This window comes from Procambarus clarkii, chromosome 60 (assembly GCF_040958095.1).
Source record: "Procambarus clarkii isolate CNS0578487 chromosome 60, FALCON_Pclarkii_2.0, whole genome shotgun sequence".
NCBI classification, from domain to species: Eukaryota; Metazoa; Arthropoda; class Malacostraca; order Decapoda; family Cambaridae; genus Procambarus; species Procambarus clarkii.
The window spans coordinates 20,420,553-20,442,916 of NC_091209.1; the positions used below are offsets into that span (position 1 = coordinate 20,420,553).

The 22,364-nt window shown below is 44.0% G+C and overlaps 1 protein-coding gene and 1 long non-coding RNA gene across 10 annotated transcripts in view; both read left to right on the forward strand.

Moving 5' to 3' along the window:
• LOC123766709 (neural cell adhesion molecule 2) overlaps positions 1–15,378 on the forward strand; it is a 221,718-nt gene extending 206,340 nt beyond the window's left edge. For 3 of the 4 annotated variants that reach the window (XM_069307675.1, XM_045755988.2, XM_069307676.1), the window contains 5 exons: positions 1,678–1,807; positions 5,853–5,992; positions 9,730–9,919; positions 11,604–11,715; positions 14,544–15,378. In XM_069307675.1, the coding sequence (XP_069163776.1) occupies positions 1,678–1,807; positions 5,853–5,992; positions 9,730–9,919; positions 11,604–11,686 (543 nt within the window). In that variant the 3' untranslated portion in view covers positions 11,687–11,715; positions 14,544–15,378. The remainder of the gene's footprint in view (positions 1–1,677; positions 1,808–5,852; positions 5,993–9,729; positions 9,920–11,603; positions 11,716–14,543) is intronic. The other variant, XM_045755989.2, reaches the window with a different exon arrangement.
• A 784-nt stretch (positions 15,379–16,162) lies between these two features.
• LOC123766958 (uncharacterized) lies at positions 16,163–22,142 on the forward strand. Of its 6 annotated transcripts, none has more exons than XR_006773893.2 (5): positions 16,163–16,223; positions 20,849–20,990; positions 21,147–21,297; positions 21,420–21,512; positions 21,700–22,142. It is a non-coding gene; the product is annotated as an uncharacterized lncRNA (long non-coding RNA). The 6 variants fall into 6 exon arrangements; XR_006773889.2 differs by lacking the exon at positions 16,163–16,223 and adding an exon at positions 16,396–16,586; XR_006773890.2 differs by lacking the exon at positions 16,163–16,223 and adding an exon at positions 16,396–16,553.
• The last annotated feature ends 222 nt before the right edge of the window (positions 22,143–22,364 follow it).

A 22,364-nucleotide genomic window follows, 5' to 3' on the forward strand; every position in this document is an offset into this window, starting at 1 on the left:
TAAAGTGCTTGGTTTCAACCCCCATGGGGAGTTCAAGGTTCATATTATATCATCAATATAAGTGTTGACCAGACCACACACTAGAAGGTGAAGGGACGACGACGACGACGTTTCGGTCCGTCCTGGACTATTCTCAAGTCGATTGTGAGAATCGACTTGAGAATGGTCCAGGACGGACCGAAACGTCGTCGTCCCTTCACCTTCTAGTGTGTGGTCTGGTCAACATACTTTAGCCACGTTGACTCATCGCCTGCATCATCAATATAACGCAGACATCGGTACAAGCACGACATCAATCCAACGCACTAACTACCATCCTCAATATCCCCCCTGGAAGTTCATGCCAACTGCCTCTCTTTCCAGCCACTGGACGGGAACAAGCCGATTAACTGCCTAACATGGTGATTGATTATTGCCCTCTGACTTAGTCACCTGAGCTGCCTTGGAAGCAGTGACCCCTCCTGCTGCTGCTGCTGCTGCTGCTGCTCCTGCTGCTGTAGTGGAGGGGGCCAGATTCACGAAGCAGTTACGCAAACACTTATGAACCTGTGCATCTTTTCTCAATCTTTGGCGGCTTTGTTTACAATTATTAAACGGTTAATGAGCTCCGAAGCACCAGGAGGCTGTTGATAACAATAACAACAGTTGATTGACAAGTTTTCATGCTTGTAAATTGTTTAATAAATGTAACCAAAGGCATCAAAGATTGAGGAAAGATGTACACGTTCGTAAGTACTTGTAGTACTTACGAACGTACTTGTAGTACTTGCGAACGTACTTGTAGTACTTGCGAACGTACTTGTAGTACTTGTAAGTAGCTGCTTCGTGAATCTGGCTCCAGGTCTCCCTTGACTGGTTCCCGCTCTCAGAGCTCCTCATTTGGCCTCCGATGGAAGAAATGATTAATTATTCTTTTTTTCTGTTTTAATTGCGAGTGTTTTATTTACTGCTGAACGTCGTAGTCAAATTGTGCATATTTGTTATTGTGGGGGTTTTGTTTGTCGTCTGTTTGTTCAGTTTGTTTTTGTTTGTTGGATGTTTTTTTGACAGGTTATGTCTTTTTTCAAATTGGCTTTGTCAACTTTATCATCTAGTCCGCCTTTCTCCACATATTTACAACTCTTACATTGTTCTTGCTGACATCTGTGACTCATCTGTCTCCAGTTTCCAATTACGTCGTCTCGTGCAACTGTTCCTTAATTGCTTCTAAATCTACATCGTCAGTTCCCTTAGTATCTTGTAGGTCGTTATCATGTCTACCTTAATCCTCGTTTCCTCCGGTGCAGTGGGGTCCAGGTCTCTTCAGTCTGTCTTCGTAGTTCAACCCCCTTAGTTCAGGAACGAGTCTTGTTGCATATAATTGGACCTTTTCTTTTGTCGTGTTCTTCTTTAGGTAAAGGGCTTCATGCGGAACAACCTACTCAATAACTGGTCTCACAATGGATGCAAACAGCGTTCCTCTTACTATATCTGTTTGCCCTCTTCCTGGAAAATATTTCTTCACCCACTTGAAAACTCCAGCCTGACCTAATTCCACGTATTTGTAGGAGTTACATGGTAGAGATTACATGAATAACTCGACCTATTTTCAATTGTACCTTAGGCGACACGACCTGACTTTTCTTAGCTGTTCTTAGAAGCGTCTTGGATCTGACTCGACTTGTATTCTTCCCGCAGGTGCGGGTTGAGAACAATGGGGGACTGAGCGTTCTGTTCTTGAGCAACGTGCGACCAGCGGACTCCGGTAACTACTCCTGCGCCCCCTCCAACGCCAGACCTGCTCACATCTATATACACGTCCTCAAAGGTAAGCCACGAGTGACGGGTGCTGACGTGTAGGCTTGATAGTAGAGTTGATAATGGGGCCCAGGACGGACCGAAACGTCATCGTCCTCGTCGTCCCTTCATCGTCTAGTGTGTGGTTTGATTATCATATCTAAAGCCACGTTATTGTGATTCATCGTCTGCACTGTTCACTGGATCTATAGTGCACTTGTAGACGAGGAGTCACAGTAACGTGGCTGAAATATGTTGATCAAACTATACACTAGGAAGTGAAGGGACGATGATGTTTCGGTCCGTCCTCACAATCGACTTGAAAATGGTCCAGGACGGACCGAAACGTCGTCGTTCCTTCACTGTCTAATGTGTGATTTGGTCAACTTAGAGGCCGTGTGTCTCATAAGTCCCAAATGATGTTATATCATATTATATCTTGTCTATATTGAATGTGCAATTTAATAATTTATTACCATTTTTGTGTTGTGTATAATGGATGCATATATTAATTTATGTAACAATGGATTAATCTTTCCTCTCAACACACACTGATTTTACCCGCTTTGATTTTAATACTCTAAGCCTACTCTCTCAAACTTGCTTGCTTTACTTTCCTCTTTACGGTAGGCCTCGTGTAGGCCTGTGTGTACGTTTCTGCATGTACTAAATATATATTTTAGTCTTACAACTGTTGATAAAATGTTTTTCCTCATGTCTTGATTGGATGGAACCGGATATATTTGTTCCAACTTGGCTCTCAAAGGAATGGTTTTAAACGGATACTTTTGCAATCAATCGGTAACTATCTCTCTCTCTTGCTTTCTCTTTCTCTCTCCTCTCTCCCCTTATTCCTTTCCCATTTTCTTTGCTCCTCTCACCCACTGTTTGACCCAAGCATCTCTCCCACATTCACCTGACACCCCCCCCCCTCCTCCCTCCCCCTTACCCATGTCTGCAACTAGTCAATTACGAATAAATCAGACATAATAGTAATCCTTTAAATGCTCGGTTTCTATTGCCATTTAAGCAAGAGAAACATTTTTTAATTCTGGGAAAATTTCCTGTTTTCATCGATGTGTTTCCACTTTTTTTGTTTTTCTTAACGCGTGGAAATTTCCTCACCTGGCACCTGACGAAGTTCCCAGACCTTGTTGTTCTTGTGGGGTTGAACTCTGCTCTTTCGGCCCGCCTCTCAACTCTCAATCAATCAACTGTTACTATTTTTTGTTCTCTCACACACACACACACACACACACACACACACACACACACACACACACACAGGAAGCAGCTCCGTAACGGCTGTCTTACTCCCAGGTACCTATTTACTGTTAGGTAACAGGGGGGGGGGGGCATTAGGGTGAAAGAAATTTTGCCCATTTTTTAATGCCTGGTCCGGGAATCGAACCCGGGCCACAAGATTACGAGTTTTGCGCGCTGTCCACTCAGCTATCAGACCCCCAATCAAAGAACCAAGTGGGCTCATGCTGTGGGCTCTCTCGTGGGCTCTCGCTCTCTCGCTCTCTCGCTCTCTTTCTCGCTTGCTCTCTCTGGCTTGCTCTTTCTCTTTGGCTTGCTCTCTCTCTCGGTCTCTCCCTCACTCTCTGGCGCTCTAGCTCTTGGCGGTGAGTTTGATGTGTGATGGATTTGCTTGCATAATAAATTTACGGATATAAGCGCTAAATTATGCTAAAACTTTTTAGCGCTATTTAAAAATCATTTTTGGGTTTGTTGACGCACAAGGTCTCTCCAGGCGAGGGATGAAGCTCCCAGAGACCGAGTAGACAAAGACCGCTCGGACACCGAGCACGTTCGAATCCACAGCCTGACTTCTCGAGCGTTCACAACGCCAGTAAATTGATGTACTAAAATTGCCCGAATCTAACCTAACCCACGGATAGAAAACGGGACAAAACGTTAATTTTTTGTGAGTTGCTGTGATTTTTTTTTTTGTTAGATCAGTTTAGGAGAGTTATACGTCAAAATGCGATGAGAACGGGTTGTTTACGTCTTCTTTTTAGAGAGGACGTATTTTTGAGCACCAACTAACCTATTCAGTTCAATGCATAGGTAACGTCGGTATCCGTTGTCACCACCGGTGACATATACAGCCGCAGACGGCACAAGGCTGACAGTAACACACATTTAAGTTCATAGTATTCCAGGGGCAGAACTAGTGTTTACCTCTGATATATATATACATTCGTCAGATCACTATACCTGGGGATTGAACGTATATTAAAATATAAGAATTGGGGACATGGCAAAAGGCCTTAAGGCACTGAATTGCAACACATGGTGATTTAGCTATTGTGATTTAGTGATTTAGCACTTAGAGAGGTCAGGAAGGTTATAAGCTTTGTGAGGCAGCCTCGCCAATCCTCGCCTTGCTGGGGTACCTCTCTGGTGGCCGGTAGTGCCTCTACACGCTCTCATCTTGTATTGTGGGAGTTACAGCCTGAAATTAAGGTTCGTGTATTACAGCACGAGGTGGATGTTCGGCAGTATATGAGGGGACGAGGGTGGATAGTGGATGTGTGTGTGGGGGTGTGTGGACGTGTTTGAGTGTGTTGTTGTTTTAGATTTAGTTACTCAGAATTAAATGTCCATGTAGCACGGGCTATGGTGAGCCCGTAAATTGAGTGTAAGGTGGGAAATGATTAAGTACATACCACCTTAGGGAACCCTGACTACCTGGAAGGCGTAGCAGATATACACACTGACGCTATCTTAATTAAGCGGATATTGTCCTCCAAGACTACCGTAACCATCGTTTGATAACCAAACCATCTTACAAGTGGGGGCAGAGCAAAGAGGTGGTGGTGGGGGGGTGGGGGGGGGGGTAGGAGCCCGGGGCCAGATTCACGAAGCAGTTACGCAAGTACTTACGAACGTGTACATTTTTCCTCAATCTTTGACGCCTTTGGTTACATTTTTTAAACAGTTTACAAGCACGAAAACCTCCCAATCAACTGTCGTTTTTTGTCATGAACAGCCTCCTGGTGCTTCGGAGCTCATTAACTGTTTAATAACTTTTAAACAAAGCCACCAAAGATTGAGAAAAGATGTACAGGTTCGTAAGTGCTTGCGTAACTGCTTCGTGAATCTGGCCCCCCTACCTCGTTGTGTTGTGTGACAAAGACCTAGACACCCTAAGGGAGCCGGTCGGCCGAGCGGACAGCACGCTGGACTTGTGATCCTGGGTTCGATCCCAGGCGCCGGCGAGAAACAATGGGCAGAGTTTCTTTCACCCTGTGCCCCTGTTACCTAGCAGTAAAATAGGTACCTGGGTGTTAGTCAGCTGTCACGGGCTGCTTCCTGGGGGTGGAGGCCTGGTCGAGGACCGGGCCGCGGGGACACTAAACAGCCCCGAAATCATCTCAATATAACCTCAAGATAACCCTAGTCCCCCCCTAGTCAGTGTACCGTATTCATAGTTTAATACAAATTAAACATACCGAAACGCTGATGTCACACACATAAGACAAATACATTCGTCTCGAATTTAAGGCTTATCTTAGACTGGTTTACCCAGGCGAAGGTTAGATAACTCTAGTTTGTTTGGTCTGTTTGGTTTAGGTATGACCAGGTTAGACAGTGTGGTTTGGTTACGTATTATTGGTTAGACCTAATGTTAGTGTAGTTTGGTTAGGCCTTTGTTATGATGATTTTAGTTAGGTGTGTGTTAAATGTTTTTGCCTTGTCTGATGGATTAGATAAATCTGGATTACATGGTTTGTTTAGGCTTCTATTTACCTCCCTACGTTAATAATATACAAATTCCAAATCACAATGATGTGTGTGTCTCAGTCTGGAGACATTTCAATATGTCAAGAAACATCTGGCTCTACCCTTATGTGCAGGCGATGAGTCACAATAACGTGGCTGAAGTATGTTGACCAAACGACACACTAGAAGGTGAAGGGACGACGACGTTTCGGCCCGTCCTAGACCATTCTCAAGTCGATTGAGAATGGTCCAGGACGGACCGAAACGTCGTCGACCCTTCATTTTCTAGTGTGTGGATTGGTCAACAAGTTGACATGTATTCGACTCTTAATATTTACCACCAGGAGGAGAGACTCCGGCAGCCATCCATTCCGCGTCAGGGGAAGAGAATGCACCTTTCCCGCTCCTCCTCGCTCTTCTGCTGTGTCTGGGTGCCACCTACTTCACCTCAGCCACCTTCACCACCTCAGCCACCTACACCAAGGTGAGAGGCAGCCACAGGCAAGACGATGAGTCACAATAACGTGGCTGAAGTACGTTGACCAGACCACACACTAGAAGGTGAAGAATGGTCCAGGACGGACCGAAATGTCGTCGTCCCTTCACTTTCTAGTGTGCGGTCTGGTCAACACTCAGCCACAGGTAAATTGAGTTGCTGTATAAAATTCCATAGCATCGTATTAAGGAGGAATTCTAGGGTATCCTACACGAGTACCTATAATTTGGTTTACAATTGTGTGATAGTCATTCACATATATTTTATTTTCGTCCAAAATACCTCCCCCCGAGCATGTAAACTTATTTTGATATGAACTTTAGACACCTCTTCATAATCCTGGTCTATGTATAGGTGTTTTAATATAGAGTTCTATACTGCGTTATATTTGTGTTTACATCCTCCCTCTGCGCCCTCACTTGCAGAATGGGGTTTAGTCATGCTCCACTTCCTTCCAATGCTCCTAGACACACTATTGCTGGAATCCAAGGAAGCGAAAAAGAATCTTGAGAAAGTCAGGCGGGAGAAGCAGAGATGGAAAATTGGTTCAGTGGAGCAGAAAGTGTATATTGTTGAGAGGTTAAGTTACGTTCATGTAAATTGCTCGAGAGTAACTACTAAATTTCTGGAGTGTAACTATTAATTAATAATAATAATAATAATTTTTATTCACAAGAAGGTACAGTGGGTTGATGAGTACATAAGACTGGTATTTGTAAATTCTTACGAAGCCAGTAACACTCAGTGTTTCGAATAGGTCATTCATCTTACCTAACATGTTATACATGTTAAACTTATAAATAACTGGAATATAAATTGATAGAGGTGATTACACTGGTAAAGATATATATATATATATAATGTCCCAAGTATTAATATTAGGGTAGTGGGTAGTACAAGATACAGTGTGAGTTTGTAGCACAATGTTGTTGTTGTTAAAGATTCGCTGCCTGGAACAAAGTTCCAAGTAGCACGGGCTATGGTGAGCCCGGAGTTTGAAGCACAAGATAGGAAACTATGAGGAAGAAATTGGGTTCTTTGTGGATTTGCTTTAGAATAGGGCAATAGGTTGGAATTTTTTTTTATTTCGTCAGGGAGTGAGTTCCAGAGACTGCGTCTTTTTATTTGCATGGAGTGTTTGCACAGATTTAGTTTGACTCTGGAGGATATCAGAGATATTTATTTCAGCTATGGTGTTCATGGGTTCTATTTCACCTATTAAGGAAAACTTTCAGATCAAGATTAGCATTTTGGAACAAAGTTTTGTACGTGTAAATAGCACATGAAAATGTGTGGAGTGAGTGTATGTTTAGCATGTTAAAGGACTTAAACAGAAGGGCTGTGTGTTGTCTGAAGACAAAGTTTGTTATAGTTCTGATAGCAGAGTTTTTGCTGAGTGATGATAGGCTTGAGGTAATTTGCAGTTGTTGAACCCCCTGCACAGATACCGTATGTAATGTTGACCAAACTACTCACTAGAAACTGAAGAGACGACGGAGTTTCGACGTACTGTGTGTAAGACAGGGATAGATTAGCGTATAGTGTGAGAGGAGAGCAGAGTGAGGAACATAATGTCTGATTTTTAGAAAGTATATGGACAGTTTTTTTTTAGATTTTTTGACTGTGTTGTATGTGGGTGCTGAAGTTGTCTCTTGTGTATGTATAGACCAAGGAACTTTCCCCTCATTTTTGTTGCTAATAACATTGTCTAGCTGAAGTTTAATTTGATTTGATGATTTACACCAAATAAAATATGGTAAATCTATGTTTAGTGTGAGTTTGTTGGTTGACATCCATGAGTGGACTTTATTTAATTCATTATTGACCATATTATTTAGTGTATGGGGGGTTAGCGATCAGAATGAAGGTGGTATCGTCAGGCAAACAGTATAGATTTTAAAACATTAAACATTTGGTAAATCAGTGATGTGTATAAAACACAGGAGAGGTCCTAAGATACTGCCCTGTGGCAATTCTCTGAGCATACCTCATCAGGGTCTCGTAAGAAAAACTCAAGTGTACCATATTAGTAGGCATTCATCAGTCTCGGGAGACTATGGAGTTGCGCTCCGGTTGTCGGTCTGGAGTGGCCTCTCCAGGGCGCAAAGCCAGGGTAGGTTGAAACGGAGGAGAAGCTGTTACCCAAGCAGCAGGTCCCCCCCTCTCCACTAGGCGCTACTAACTCACCTTCACATAAACAGTATTTCCACAGCACCAGAACTCTCAATGGAGTCTGAAGTGTTTCGCCAAACTCCCAACACTTGATCTTACATAAATACTGATAGGAAGAAATACAAACAATACTATGCGGAGAAGTACCATCCTTCCTAGCATCCGTAGCTGGCTTGCCAACGCGGTTCTCTATTCTAAAATTCTATGGGGCCTGATGCCCGAGTGGGCAGCGTTCGGGGTTCTTAGTCAAGACTCTAATTTGCTTAGCTAAATGAATTGTGGGGCTCAGTCCCTGAGCCCATTATGTGCCTCTGTAATACTTTCCACTATCGCCCACAGGATGGGTATGGGGTGCATAATAGTGCTAAACTAACTTCCTCCTTCCACCATAATATACGGTGGGAAACGGCTATGGCTAGGTTACATATTGGCCATACATTCTTAGAACACTTAATGGAAAAAGCCGCCTTGCTCCTTATTGCCCAACCTGCAGTGTTCAATTTACAGTTGTACACCTTGTTGAATGTCTCAATTTTCTGCCCAAATGACAGTTTGCCTTTCCTAATGTCCTTCGAGGTAATTTGTTCCTCGCTAGAATATTTGGTGAATTCCATTCCTTGGATATCTCTCGCTTTATGTTCCTTTGTTCTCGTATTGGCATCCTAAGTGATATTTGGCGCCTTTTTCGGTATCCGGCGACACTGGTGGTGGTGCAGTCTCTCCCCCTGCTTGGTGCCTTCTGGGTATAATTGCTTTACTTCGCTTCCTGCTCGGAATTTGAGGAGCTGCAAGATTTTCACAACTTTAGACTATTCAGACTGCGTGTCTGTACACACACACACACACACACACACACACACACACACACACACACACACACACACACACAGACACTGAAGGAGCAGTTTCAAGTGTAGATATGATAGAGCCCAGTAGGCTCAGGAACCTGTACACCAGTTGATTGACGGTTGAGAGGCGGAACCAAAGAGCCAGAACTCAACCCCCGCAAGCACAATTAGGTGAGTACACACACACACACACACACACACACACACACACACACAGGAAGAGCATATCCACACACAGAAAAAATATCTTAATATAACATAAAATTTGTTTTCTCTATATATTTGTTGCACTTTGTATACACAAATGAAATACTTTAACAGTATAATTCACATGCATAAAAATATATGTGGCAAATTGTCAGAAATTGGGAATAGTGTTAAGTTGATCTGACGTCATCATGTGTATAAAGACCTGGACGTATCCACGAGACCTGCCAAATCTGTTCTACTTTAAAATTCAACTGGAAAAAAATATCGGGGGAGCCAAATGAGGGGGGGGGACCTTTGACAAGCCGCTGGTTTCCTGTCCTCGTCGAGGCCTCTAGTGTTAGTGGCTCTCGGGTAAATATACAATTTGAGAAAATTTAATTGTGAATGTTTTTCAAATACACAGAAAACATTGAATAAAGAGCATTTAGGAAGACATTAACGAGCCGTCACTGTGAACGGAGCCAGTCTATCACTTCAGGTCCATCTTGTCCACAGCGTGGCACAGGCGCAGCGGCTGTGCCTGAAGGAGCAGGTGGAGGTGGTCCTCGGGTCCTCTCGGGTCGTCCTCCAGTTCCGCTAGACTCTCCGCCCACACCATGGCGGGAGCCGCGACAACCTTCTTCTTCGCCACCTGTCTGCCAGCGCCAAGGTCTCCATCTTGCTGGATCATTCCTGCTTCAGCCAGGTGGGTGAAACAGCCTCCAGGTGGGTGAAACAGCCTCCAGGTGGGTGAAACAGCCTCCAGGTGGGTGAAACAGCCTCCAGGTGGGTGAAACAGCCTCCAGGCGGGTGAAACAGCCGCCAGGCGGGTGGAACAGCCGCCAGGCGGGTGAAACAGCCGCCAGGCGGGTGAAACAGCCGCCAGGCGGGTGAAACAGCCGCCAGGCGGGTGAAACAGCCGCCAGGCGGGTGGAACAGCCGCCAGGCGGGTGGAACAGCCGCCAGGCGGGTGGAACAGCCGCCAGGCGGGTGGAACAGCCGCCAGGCGGGTGGAACAGCCGCCAGGCGGGTGGAACAGCCGCCAGGCGGGTGGAACAGCCGCCAGGCGGGTGGAACAGCCGCCAGGCGGGTGGAACAGCCGCCAGGCGGGTGGAACAGCCGCCAGGCGGGTGGAACAGCCGCCAGGCGGGTGGAACAGCCGCCAGGCGGGTGGAACAGCCGCCAGGCGGGTGGAACAGCCGCCAGGCGGGTGGAACAGCCGCCAGGCGGGTGGAACAGCCGCCAGGCGGGTGGAACAGCCGCCAGGCGGGTGGAACACCCTCCAGGTGATTGGTAAATAAATTTTGTATTTAATGATCTAACTAATATCAGGTCGTTGTAAAATAGTTATGAAATATATTTATTGCATTTCGTATTATACAATATTTCTTTCTCAATACACTTCTGTGAATACGCAAGGAACACAGAACGATTTTGGTGGTCTCTATATCCAGACTTAACTGTCTTTGCCATTTTATTATCCGGAATTCTCATTCTATGATGGGTAAGGCTTCAATGTTAAGTCTTCAGGCTTTCAGAATAGTTAAGACTTTTAAGGGGGCCTCACATCTAGACGGGAGAGTTAGTTATTCAGCTGTTGGAATTTGCATTTGTGAAGGCTGGTTGGCGCAAAATGGGACACTGTCATCCTATTGTCATGGGGAAGTAGAACACCTTTGGTAAATATTGCCATGGGCAAGTAGAACACCTTTGGTAAGCATTGTCATGGGCAAGTAGGACACCTTTCGTAAGCATTGTCATGGGAAAATAGGACACCTTTGGTAAGCATTTTCATGGGGGAAGTAAGACATCTTTGGTAAGCATTGTCATGGGGAAGTAGAACACCTTTGGTAAGCATTGTCATGGGCAAGTAGAACACCTTTGGTAAGCATTTTCATGGGGGAAGTAAGACATCTTTGGTAAGCATTGTCATGGGGAAGTAGAACACCTTTGGTAAGCATTGCCATGGGAAACTAGAACACCTTTCGTAAGCATTTTCATAGGGAAAGTAAGACATCTTTTGTCCCAATTCACATAAACAGAAATAAAAACGAACAAAAGAGAATGCGAGATGGACAGGCCATCAAAGAAAACGAGACAATATCAAAAATTGAGACGAGAGACTTTCATATAACCTTAAAGTTCCTCCAGAAGTGAAGGCCAGCCCCTTAATAAAGTTGAAGTTTGAAGAGACGGTTTGAAGACCTGTCTTAAGTCCGTCAGAAGAGGAACGTATTTCAGGCCTTGCGTCAGGCAGCCCACTGATGACTCCTCTGTTTATCATTGTCTTTTTAATATTTGGGCATTAATTTTAATCAAAGATGCTCCTGGGCCTGATGTAGCTTCGGGCATTCATCTTCCTCACTCTGACTCGGCATCTACCATTCCAGGACGACCAGGACGACCAGGGACTTGGGAGGTGCTGGCGGAAGCGTTGTCGAGCAGAAGGTCACTTGGATCACGTCTCAGCTGAATATGGCACTTTATCACCTCAACTTTCTGGTGGGTACCAGTGTGCGCGCGCGCGCGTGAGCGCGCGCATGGGAGTGTAGGGGGAGCTGTGAGTGTGTGTGTGGCGGGGGAGGACTGCGTGCGTGGGGGTGTGTACGTGCGCATGCGTGAAATATGTAGAAGATATGATAGGAGAAAAAATAGATCGGGAATCAGTCCATTAGAAGAGCGACAGTTAGAAAGGCAGAGCCCAAGAGCTAACTGCTCTAACCTGCAGACACAAATAGTAAATAAACATTGAAATGATTTCACGAAAAGTTGGAGATACATTTTCTGACAATCGGAACACAGCTGCGAGAATATCAAAGTGCATCTCGTATCTTCCATTGTCATACGCGCTTCACTGGGCCTTCTCTGCCTCCTTCCGCCTCAATAAGTCCTTCACTGGACGACATAGTCACCCATCTATGATGCAATTGATCATTAGCCTGTTATAAGTGGCAGTCGCATCCTTAGCACCTGTTGTATTAAGTGTGGTCCTGATATTAAACAGTTCGAAATGTATTATTTGATTTATGCAGAGACGGTGGCCTGTCAGAAAGTTTCTATATATATAGCGTGATTGTTGGAGGTCGCTCTGAGATACGTAAGACACACATACTAAGCTACACAGTATCTTACTGGCATGATATATCTGAGAAAATCGTTTTAGTGTAGCAATGGAATCGAACAGTATTTCTCTTTTTCGATGTTGACCAAACCACACACTAGAAAGTGAAGGGACGACGACGTTTCGGTCCGTCCTGGACCATTCTTACATTCGACTTGAAATTGGTCCAGGACGGACCGAAACGTCGTCGTCCTTTCTCTTTCTAGTGTGGGGGTTTGGTCAACATATTTCAGCCACGTTATTGTGACTCCTCGCCTTCTCTTTTCGGTTTTATAATAGGCTTAGAACATGGGTTATGGTACTGAGCTTATCAGTTTATGATCTCGGAAAGTCAATGAAACCGAACGTATATTTTGTATTAACAAATTAAAATAAAGACCAGTAAGCAGTACAACTACATAACACTTGGAAGGAATACGAGGATTTGGCATAGGAAGGATTTGGATTTGATTTGGGACCACGAGGATTTGAAGCCTCTTAGACCTTAAGTGCCCTCTGTAATGCTTTTTGCGCTACCGCTCACAGAATAAGTATGGGGTGCACAATAAACTTCCCACCTCCGGGGGCAACAATCAACCAACCTATTTGTCTACGCATGTTCCTTTTATTTGCAAACCCCCCACGCACCCTATTATTATTAGTTATTATCATCTACGTTTTAAAAAATAAAGCAATCTGCCTTATTTTGCCATGCAACCTATTCCATAAAGTTATTCCATATTTCTAACTTGTATCCATTGTTTTGTGCTGTGTTCCTATTTTTAGCACCCTATTAATATAGCCCCATTGTTATACTGCTTCATTCATTTTCTGCTTCACTCATGTCCTCCTTTGCAAAGACGCAAAGCAAAAACTTTCTTAATCTCTTCATAATGAAAGTTTTCTAATGCCCAGGATTTACTTTGTCATCCTTCTTGGCTCACGTTCATGGCACTTTGTCAATTCAACTTTTTGTCGTCTTGACGCTTTGAGGTCGAGAAATTGAAATTGAAACAAGTTTGAGGTAAAATACACACAAAGGGATGAGGTAGCTCAAGCTATTCTCACCCCGTTCAGTACATCGTGTTAATACATACATAGACACACATTGTGTTGTTAAGACGTACAGGGAAGGAGACTGTACGGTATTTTGAGAGCTTTGAGTTCATCTCCAACTCCAAGAGCTTAGGAGGAGACGTTAGTGTTGAGTCGATACTCCAGGCGGTTACCCTTCAACACCCCCCCCCCCTGGTCACTTCTTGAGGTTATCTTGAGATAATTTCAGGGCTTAGCGTCCCCGCGGCCCGGTCCTCTACCAGGTCTCCTTTTTGTTTTTTACAAGAATGTAAGAATTCTTGTATGTGTGTGTATATATATAGATATATATAATAATGTAATCTTTCCTCAATGAGCCACATAGTTTCATGATTTTATATCTGTTTTGAGTTATAAGCAAGTATTAATATATAATATTTCGTAACCTTGTACACATACGAGGACTTGAAAGACTTTGAAGACCCGACAGCTCAACTATTTGATTTACCAAGACGACAAACTGCTTGTTCCAGTATATACGTGGCCTTGACCTTCTTCCTTACTGTGTGTTCTTGATACTTTTTCATTATCTTTCTCTAGTAAACTCTGTTAGCTTGTGTATCTAGGTTTTATAAGCACTAGTATCTTGGATATTATATTGGCCTCTCATGAGTGGGAACTTAACACTGACCTATTATATGGGTTACCATATAATATATATGGGTTACCATATAATATATATGAGTCTGTACGGGTGCCAAACACGCTTGTTTCCTATGAATTTGCTTAACTCATAATGATTAATTATGCTGACTTGATAATTACTAACGTTAAGGGATGTGTAGCAGGCAATGACACTGTTTTTCCATGATTTATAGATAGGGAAATTAACTGGTTATGTCCTAGCAACTTATGTCCTAGCAACTTATGTCCTAGCAACTTATGTCCTATTGTGTTTCCACATGATTGCACTTTTCCAGCAACTTAGGTACCGTGTATGCACATACTTTGGACGTACGTGTATGTATATAAAATAACAGGCACTACATATACATCCCAATATGTTTCTCTACAGCACACAGCTTATAAAATATAAGATAATTGACCTCATTTGTGTCACTATATTTTCAAGATAAAACAAAAATTTACAAAATAATTAACATAAAAGGTTCTAATTCTCTTCCTCTCATTTCAGGATGTTGAGGCTGTATTACACAGCATTAATGGAGGAGATACCAAGATTCTGTGGCGACGCAAGATTGCTAACGTTTCTTACTTCATACGTTTCAATTTGCAGGATATTTTGGTTTGCAAGACATTGAACCTTTCTTTCAAAATGGGATAATATACCCTTAGACGAATCTGTGAGGATTTTGATCCTCATTCAGCGTTGGGATTTCTTATCCTTTGGCATTTCAAAACCGATTTTGAAAGAGCTGATTATCATAAATTCGCCAGATTTTAATGTCAAGAGGCTGAAGTATTTGGAGTTGAAACTTCATTCATTTGTCTCTAGCTGAAATCTCTTTGAAACGGAGGCTTTCTTGTCAAGCTGGTCCGAGAAAAATATTGTATTTTACGTGTTAAATGGATACATAATATGTTAGTGTTGATTTATAACAAAGACGTGCAGATAGGTATATTAAAAAGGAATGAACAATATAAAAATTATATATATATATATATATATATATATATATATATATATATATATATATATATAATATATATATATATATATATAATATATATATATATATATAATATATATAATTTATTGCACAGTATTAATGCAATGTCAGTTTTATACTTGCATTAAAAGGAATTTAAAATTATAGTATTTCAAGTGGCTTGTTTAAAACCAGAGTTAATAAGTTTTTTGTATGTTCCCAAGTAATTGCCACTGCACTAGAAAATTACCTGTACACCGCAGTTTATCTCATTAAATAATAATTTGTCATTTTACCATTGTGATATATTAATCATTTACTATATAATCTTGGTTTAAAATATATAAGTCGTTTCCTGAACTAGTGGTTTCCTTGCCTAATAATACTAGGGGGCCTCAGGGTAGTATAGTTGACATATTGAACTATACCTTGAGGTGATTCCGGGGCTTAGTGACCCCGCGGCCCGGTCGTCGGCCAGGCCTCCTCGTGGCCTGAACAAAGCAACCATGTCAAGAGTAATTATCAAAGAGAAAGCATCAAAGTATTGGAACAGGTTTATTTCGGGGAAACTAAATATTTTGCAAAGTTTAAGCACGAATTTGTAAATGATCTTCCTCTCTATACGATGGGATGAAAATGAGACGGTTCGCCAGAACTTTTGTTGTTCAAGATTCGCTACTTGGAACAAAAAGTTCCAAGCAGCACGGGCTATGGAGAGCCCGTAGTTACTCGCCAGAACTTTGAACACATCCTGCACATGAACCAGTCAGTGTCAAAATCCAAGAATCCAAAATACACGTTACCCATAGAATTCAATCAGACTAAAGAAAAGACTGAAGCAATCTCTTGGGTTTCAGATAATGATTCACCACTGAGCAGTCTGAGCACAGACAGACCATGGAGCCAATCAGGAGACAGACAGCAACCACTGTACCAGACCATTGCAAATTTTCCTCAATGTACTGTGCATGTAATGCACAGTACCTTCTTGTATATAAATAAATCAATATGAACCCTGTATGCACCCTGAGCTGTGCGTACAGACGGGTTTGTTATCTACTCGCAATCGAGATTCCCGGATTCGAATCCCGGGCGAGCCAGAAATGATGGCTCACATTTTCTTTCACCTAATGCCGCTGTTCACCTAGGAGTGAGTAGGTACTCAGGAGTGAGTCAGCTTGTTGTTGGGTTGAGTCGTTGGCGGGGTGAGTAATTCAGCCCTGAGTAAGGGGGAGGGGCTTGTTATAAGCCTAACGAATATGAATACACACTGGCTCCCTGTCCCCCGACACTATGAATTATGTGTAGCTTGTATCACCCCATGTACTCCGTACTACTACATGTACTCTGGGAGTCCGCCCTGAGCACCCGTGGAGCGAGGACGTGTTCCGGCATACATGATTGCTGGGGGTTGTTTGCCATTTTGGTCGCCAGGTGGCGTGGGCGTCTCTGCCCTCCCAGTGTTGTTCCGTGCCTGGCTGCGTGCTGACGTGGCAGTTCTGTCATTTGGCCTTGCAATTCCTCCTGTTCTGCGGGTGAATTCCGTGGGTCTGGAGTTCTCGTGTAAGGTTGGTTATCCGGCCATTGAGTAGATGTGCGACATGCTTCGTGTCCCGGTGGAGGCTGTCTACGGACTTGAGCTTGTGACGGCCCTACCGGGTGATTATCAAGTCCGTGCTGGAGGGAGGGGGAGTATCGGGACTTCTCCGTCGGTACGAAGGCCGTTCGTTGCAGTTGCTGGATGGCGCCGGCTCTGTTGCGGTCTCGGACCGAAGTGGTGCCCTGACTTATGGAGTTCTGGGGGCCAGATTCACGGAAGCACTTACGAACGTGTACATCTTTCCTCAATCTTTGACGGCTTTGATTACATTTATTAAACAGTTTACAAGCATGAAAACTTCCCATTCAACTGTTGTTATTGTTATAAACATCCTCCTCGTGCTTCGGAGCTCATTAACTGTTTAATAAGTGGAAACAAAGCCGCCAAAGTTTGAGAAAAGATGTACAGGTTCGTAAGTGCTTGCGTAAGTGCTTTCGTGAATCTGGCCCCTGGAGTTCCCTGAAGACCTTCTCCGGCGCTTCTTCGGGAAGTATGGTGCAGTTATCAGTGTGCGGGTGAACTCGCTTTCCTCGGGGAAGTATGCTGGGAAGTAGGCGAACATCCGTACCTTAGGTATGCGCCTGCGGTCGGATATATCCCATATTCTGTCCGGGTGCTGGGTTACTACGTTCGGGTGTGTTATACCCGGCAGCCCCGTACCTGTTAACGATGTGGTTCATACTGAACCTGTTCCGAAGGATGTCGTGTTACTTTGGGAGGCGTATTGTGTTCGTTTCCCGGCGACGGAGTGGCTGGATAAGTGTGAGAAATTTGAGTAGTCTGTGTGCTTGCTGGGTGTTTGGTGTGTGTTTTGTGTGTGTTTGGTGTGTGCTTGCTGTGTGTTTTGTGTGTGCTTGCTGTGTGTTTTGTGTGTGCTTGCTGTGTGTTTGCTGTGTGCTTGCTGTGTGTGTTTGGTGTGTGCTTGCTGTGTGTTTTGTGTGTGCTTGCTGTGTGTTTGCTGTGTGCTTGCTGTGTGTGTTTGGTGTGTGCTTGCTGTGTGTTTGCTGTGTGCTTGTTGTGTGTGTTTGGTGTGTGCTTGCTGTGTGCTTGCTGTGTGCTTGCTGTGTGCTTGTTGTGTGTGTTTGCTGTGTGCTTGCTGTGTGTTTGCTGTGTGTTTGGTGTGTGTGTTTGGTGTGTGTTTGCTGTGTGCTTGCTGTGTGCTTGCTGTGTGTGTTTGTTGTGTGTTTGCTGTGTGCTTGTTGTGTGTGTTTGCTGTGTGCTTGTTGTGTGTGTTTGCTGTGTGCTTGTTGTGTGTGTTTGCTGTGTGCTTGTTGTGTGTGTTTGCTGTGTGCTTGCTGTGTGTTTGCTGTGTGCTTGTGTGTGTTTGCTGTGTGCTTGCTGTGTGTTTGCTGTGTGCTTGCTGTGTGTGTTTGCTGTGTGCTTGCTGTGTGTGTTTGCTGTGTGCTTGCTGTGTGTGTTTGCTGTGTGCTTGCTGTGTGTGTTTGCTGTGTGCTTGCTGTGTGTGTTTGCTGTGTGTGTTTGCTGTGTGCTTGCTGTGTGTGTTTGCTGTGTGCTTGCTGGGTGTTTGCTGTGTGCTTGCTGTGTGTGTTTGCTGTGTGCTTGCTGGGTGTTTGCTGTGTGCTTGGACCTGTGGTTTGTTTGCAATGTGTTGTACCTATTGTGCGCCCTTCACGCTGGTGTTGTGTTTGTTCTCATGATCGTTGTTTTGTTGTGTTTCTTGTCTTTCCGGGATTGTTGTTTCTTTTTCCTGTGTTTCATTATGTTTGTTTCATTGTTGTGTTTTTGTTGTGGGCCCTTCAGGACGGTATTTAGGCCCTTATTTAGTGTCTTTGTATAAATTTGTTTTGATTTGTTTTGTGCTGAAGTGTCTTGTTATTTTTCTTGATGTACTTTCTGTTTTATTCTCGGTCCTACAGGCCAGTGTATGTCTGTTTCTGTATTATTATGTACCTGTATTTGTCTTTGTTTCTGTTTTGTGTATTGTGCTATACTTTGCGTATTTCTTTTATAAAAAAAAAAAACTACATGTACTCCTATACCCCTCACATGTACTTTGTACCCCCTCATATGTACTCTGTACCCCCAACATGTACTCTGTACCCCTCATATGTACTCTGTACCCCTCATATGTACTCTGTACCCCCAACATGTACTCTGTACCCCTCATATGTACAGCGGCGGTGGGTCACATTTTGCCCAAACCCCCCTGCAGTTTTCAAAATATCCCAAACATCCCAAATTCGATACCTGAGCCATATTTTGGACATAAATTCTGGCTCTCTGCACCTATTCGCAGTTTGAAATTCCGACTTTTTATACTAAAAATATCCCAATTACTGAAAGCGGCGGTGGGTCACATTTTGTCCAAACCCCCCTGCAGTTTTCAAAATATCCCAAACATCCCAAATTCGATACCTGAGCCATATTTTGGACATAAATTCTGGCTCTCTGCACCTATTCGCAGTTTGAAATTCCGACTTTTTATACTAAAAATATCCCAATTACTGAAAGTGGCGGTGGGTCACATTTTTCCCAAACCCCCCCGCCCCCCCCTGCAGTTTTCAAAATATCCCAAACATCCCAAATTCTATACCCGAGCCATATTTTGGACCCAAATTCTGGCTCTCTGCATCTATTCGCAGTCACCCTATTCACACCCTCTCACATGTACTCTGTACAGTTACAAGAGAATGTTGTATTTTGTTTGAAAATTAGATTTTGAAATTATTAACGTCAAACATTCAAGCTGGGGATCATTATTGGTTCATTAGAGACTCGTTCGTGTTTGTGGGAGTGAAGGAGTGGCTGTTGGCCATTGTTAATTGGCACTTCAGACTCGCAAAATGTTAACCAATGGGGGTGAAGTTTAGGGTGAATGTCGACCAATCAGCGGCCGGGTTTGACTGGCTGCTGGCTATAAAAGTGACGACGAGATAAAAAGCACTTCAGTGTTGTTTTACCTCACTTTTGGTATACAGTTCCAGCTTCGTCTCTTGAAGGTGAGCTGTATGGTGAGGACCTTCCCCCCTGCCCCTCCCCCTTGTCGCGTCCCCCCCTTCCCTCCCCCTTGTCGCGTCCCCCCCTTCCCTCCCCCTTGTCGCGTCCCCCCCTTCCCTCCCCCTTGTCGCGTCCCCCCCTTCCCTCCCCCTTGTCGCGTCCCCCCCTTCCCTCCCCCTTGTCGCGTCCCCCCCTTCCCTCCCCCTTGTCGCGTCCCCCCCTTCCCTCCCCCTTGTCGCGTCCCCCCCTTCCCTCCCCCTTGTCGCGTCCCCCCCTTCCCTCCCCCTTGTCGCGTCCCCCCCTTCCCTCCCCCTTGTCGCGTCCCCCCCTTCCCTCCCCCTTGTCGCGTCCCCCCCTTCCCTCCCCCTTGTCGCGTCCCCCCCTTCCCTCCCCCTTGTCGCGTCCCCCCCTTCCCTCCCCCTTGTCGCGTCCTCCCCTTCCCTCTCCCTTTGTCGCACCCCCTGACCCTTGTCGCCTCTCTCCCTTTTCTCTGGTTCCCCGTACTAGAACTTGGTAAATATATGGCGAAAAGTACTATTATTTCAGATTTTCTTTGACGAATCGAAGGTTTGGTTAAGTGGGCATAATGCTGCGTGGCGCTACACCGGACCCAAACTAGCTGGTGACTCTCTTCTCTACCCCACAACTTGTATCATGCGAGAGGCTAGCCATTAACGTCTGGCCTTCGAGTTTTCTACGAACGAAAATGTTAATCTTTAGGATGTCTATCCACGGTGTTAGTCTCTTTATTTTTATACTATCAACGTTAATTACGTAACTTCCTGTCGTATATTAATCGTAAAATTGCATTAGAGTAGCATTTCATTAGATTTATATAATTTCAGTCTACTTATACTAGAACTTTACAAAAAGTTAATAGAATAATTCGTCCTGACCATTTGAACCTTGATAGTTAACTACCGGTTGGTAGTGGTGCAATTGTCAGCGCCTGGGGGGGGGGGAGGGTGGTCTATACAAGGCAGTCAGAAGGTTGACAAACACGGTTAAGAGTAAAATCCCGATGCTAGTCTCCGGACACACCCCACCCCACCCCACCACAGTGCATTGCTCTAACAGTTCAGAAAGTTGTTGTAGTTGGCTTATGTACAGTATAGCCATACACGTGGACTGTTCCCATTACTTAGGACAATGTTAACATTTAGTCTGTGTTAAATTGTTAAATGTAGACAGTTGATACGTTTTCACTTTAGTGTAAAAAGTTAAACTAGTTTTAAACCTGTTGATTTATCAGTTCTATATTACGTCCAACAGTTCACTCTTCAAGCGACAACGTTGTCCATCCAACACCTTCCTGTCTTAAAGATACTCCGGCTTCCATTCGCCTCTCAGCCCCCAGCTTAAGTCTGTCTTAAAGGCCACGGCAAACTGGACACTCCATCCTGTGGAATACCCGGTAACGTATTAAGTAAAATGTTCTAATTTGATTACTCTAAATCCCATACATCAAACACGTAATGTGCTTGGAGTACCCAAGATGCAGGTTGGAATACTAAACATGATTTTGTTCCATTTCGGTAAATTAATAATAAATTTAACTTGTATCTTTCAGATACATGAAGCAAGGGCTGGTACGAACTACCGCTTCTGTGAATACCGATACCTACAGCTGGTATCAAACTACTCCTGATAGTCTTACCAGAGACTTCCAGCTACTTAGTATCAGATAAGGATAGACTTAATGCAGAGCGTTATAGCCAGAAGTAAGTTTCTTAGTGCTTAAAATGGTTATAGTTATTGAAATACATGTGCATTAAACTTAATGTAGTAATCCTGCTGAACTAAGGTTTAGTAAATGGTCAGTCTAAAACTAATGTTTTTGTAGGTGGGATCCAGTTCATGTGGGCAACGAGCGAGGCACGAGGACCTGGAGGTGGCCATCATGTACACTGTCCTCCAACTGGTGTCACACTGAAAAGTCAGTATGGCTGGATATATTTTGTCATACAGCTCAAATTGTCATACCATACAGGGCGTTTAGTAGACGTCTAGAGTGCAAGTTACTCATAAGGTCTTCACCGGCTGTAAGGAAGTCTGTAAACTTGTCTAAAGATCTCTTATTTTAAGGAATATAATTATTCTAATTACTCCCTTCCTGTCCCCAGGCTCGAGCGACCACAGCCAGACAACAGGAAAGGCGATGAGGACAGTCTCGGGGTACTGGAGAACGTCTAACAGCGACGTAAGTGGCAAGACATTGCCTGTCACCACGCCAAGTCTGTCATCTGTGACGCCAGCCTTTATTTTTAGCCACAAAATGGCTAGTTTCCTGAATGGTGAAGTTGTAAAATATTCAAGATTATTAGCTGGTTTAAATTAATATCTTAATGCTTAAGTGTCTACAGAACTTGCTACTTAGGAGCTGAAGTGTCGTAGTTAAGAATTAATTCTAATAGAATTACTCTAACTTAAGGAAAGCTATTAAGGGCTTGACTTCAGTGTCACAATGACATTGGAACAATGCAGGGGGGGATACATGTAAACACCCCCCCCCCCCACCACCGACCAGTGTGTAGGTGGATTACTTGTAAAGTCATTAGGAATATGTGCAGAATAATAAACCCCAGTGTTAGAAAAATACTGTAAAACTGTTCAAAATATTTCCCAACCCCCATTTTGCACCCACAAGTACTTAAAGATTGATATTTTGTTCTTGTTTGACAAAGATCTTCACTTGACTGTTACATGTAAAGTCCCAGCTGTGTCTGGGTAGAAGTGACAGGATGAACAACCCAGCGGGTTATCTTCCTATTGGGGAGTGTTGTACATG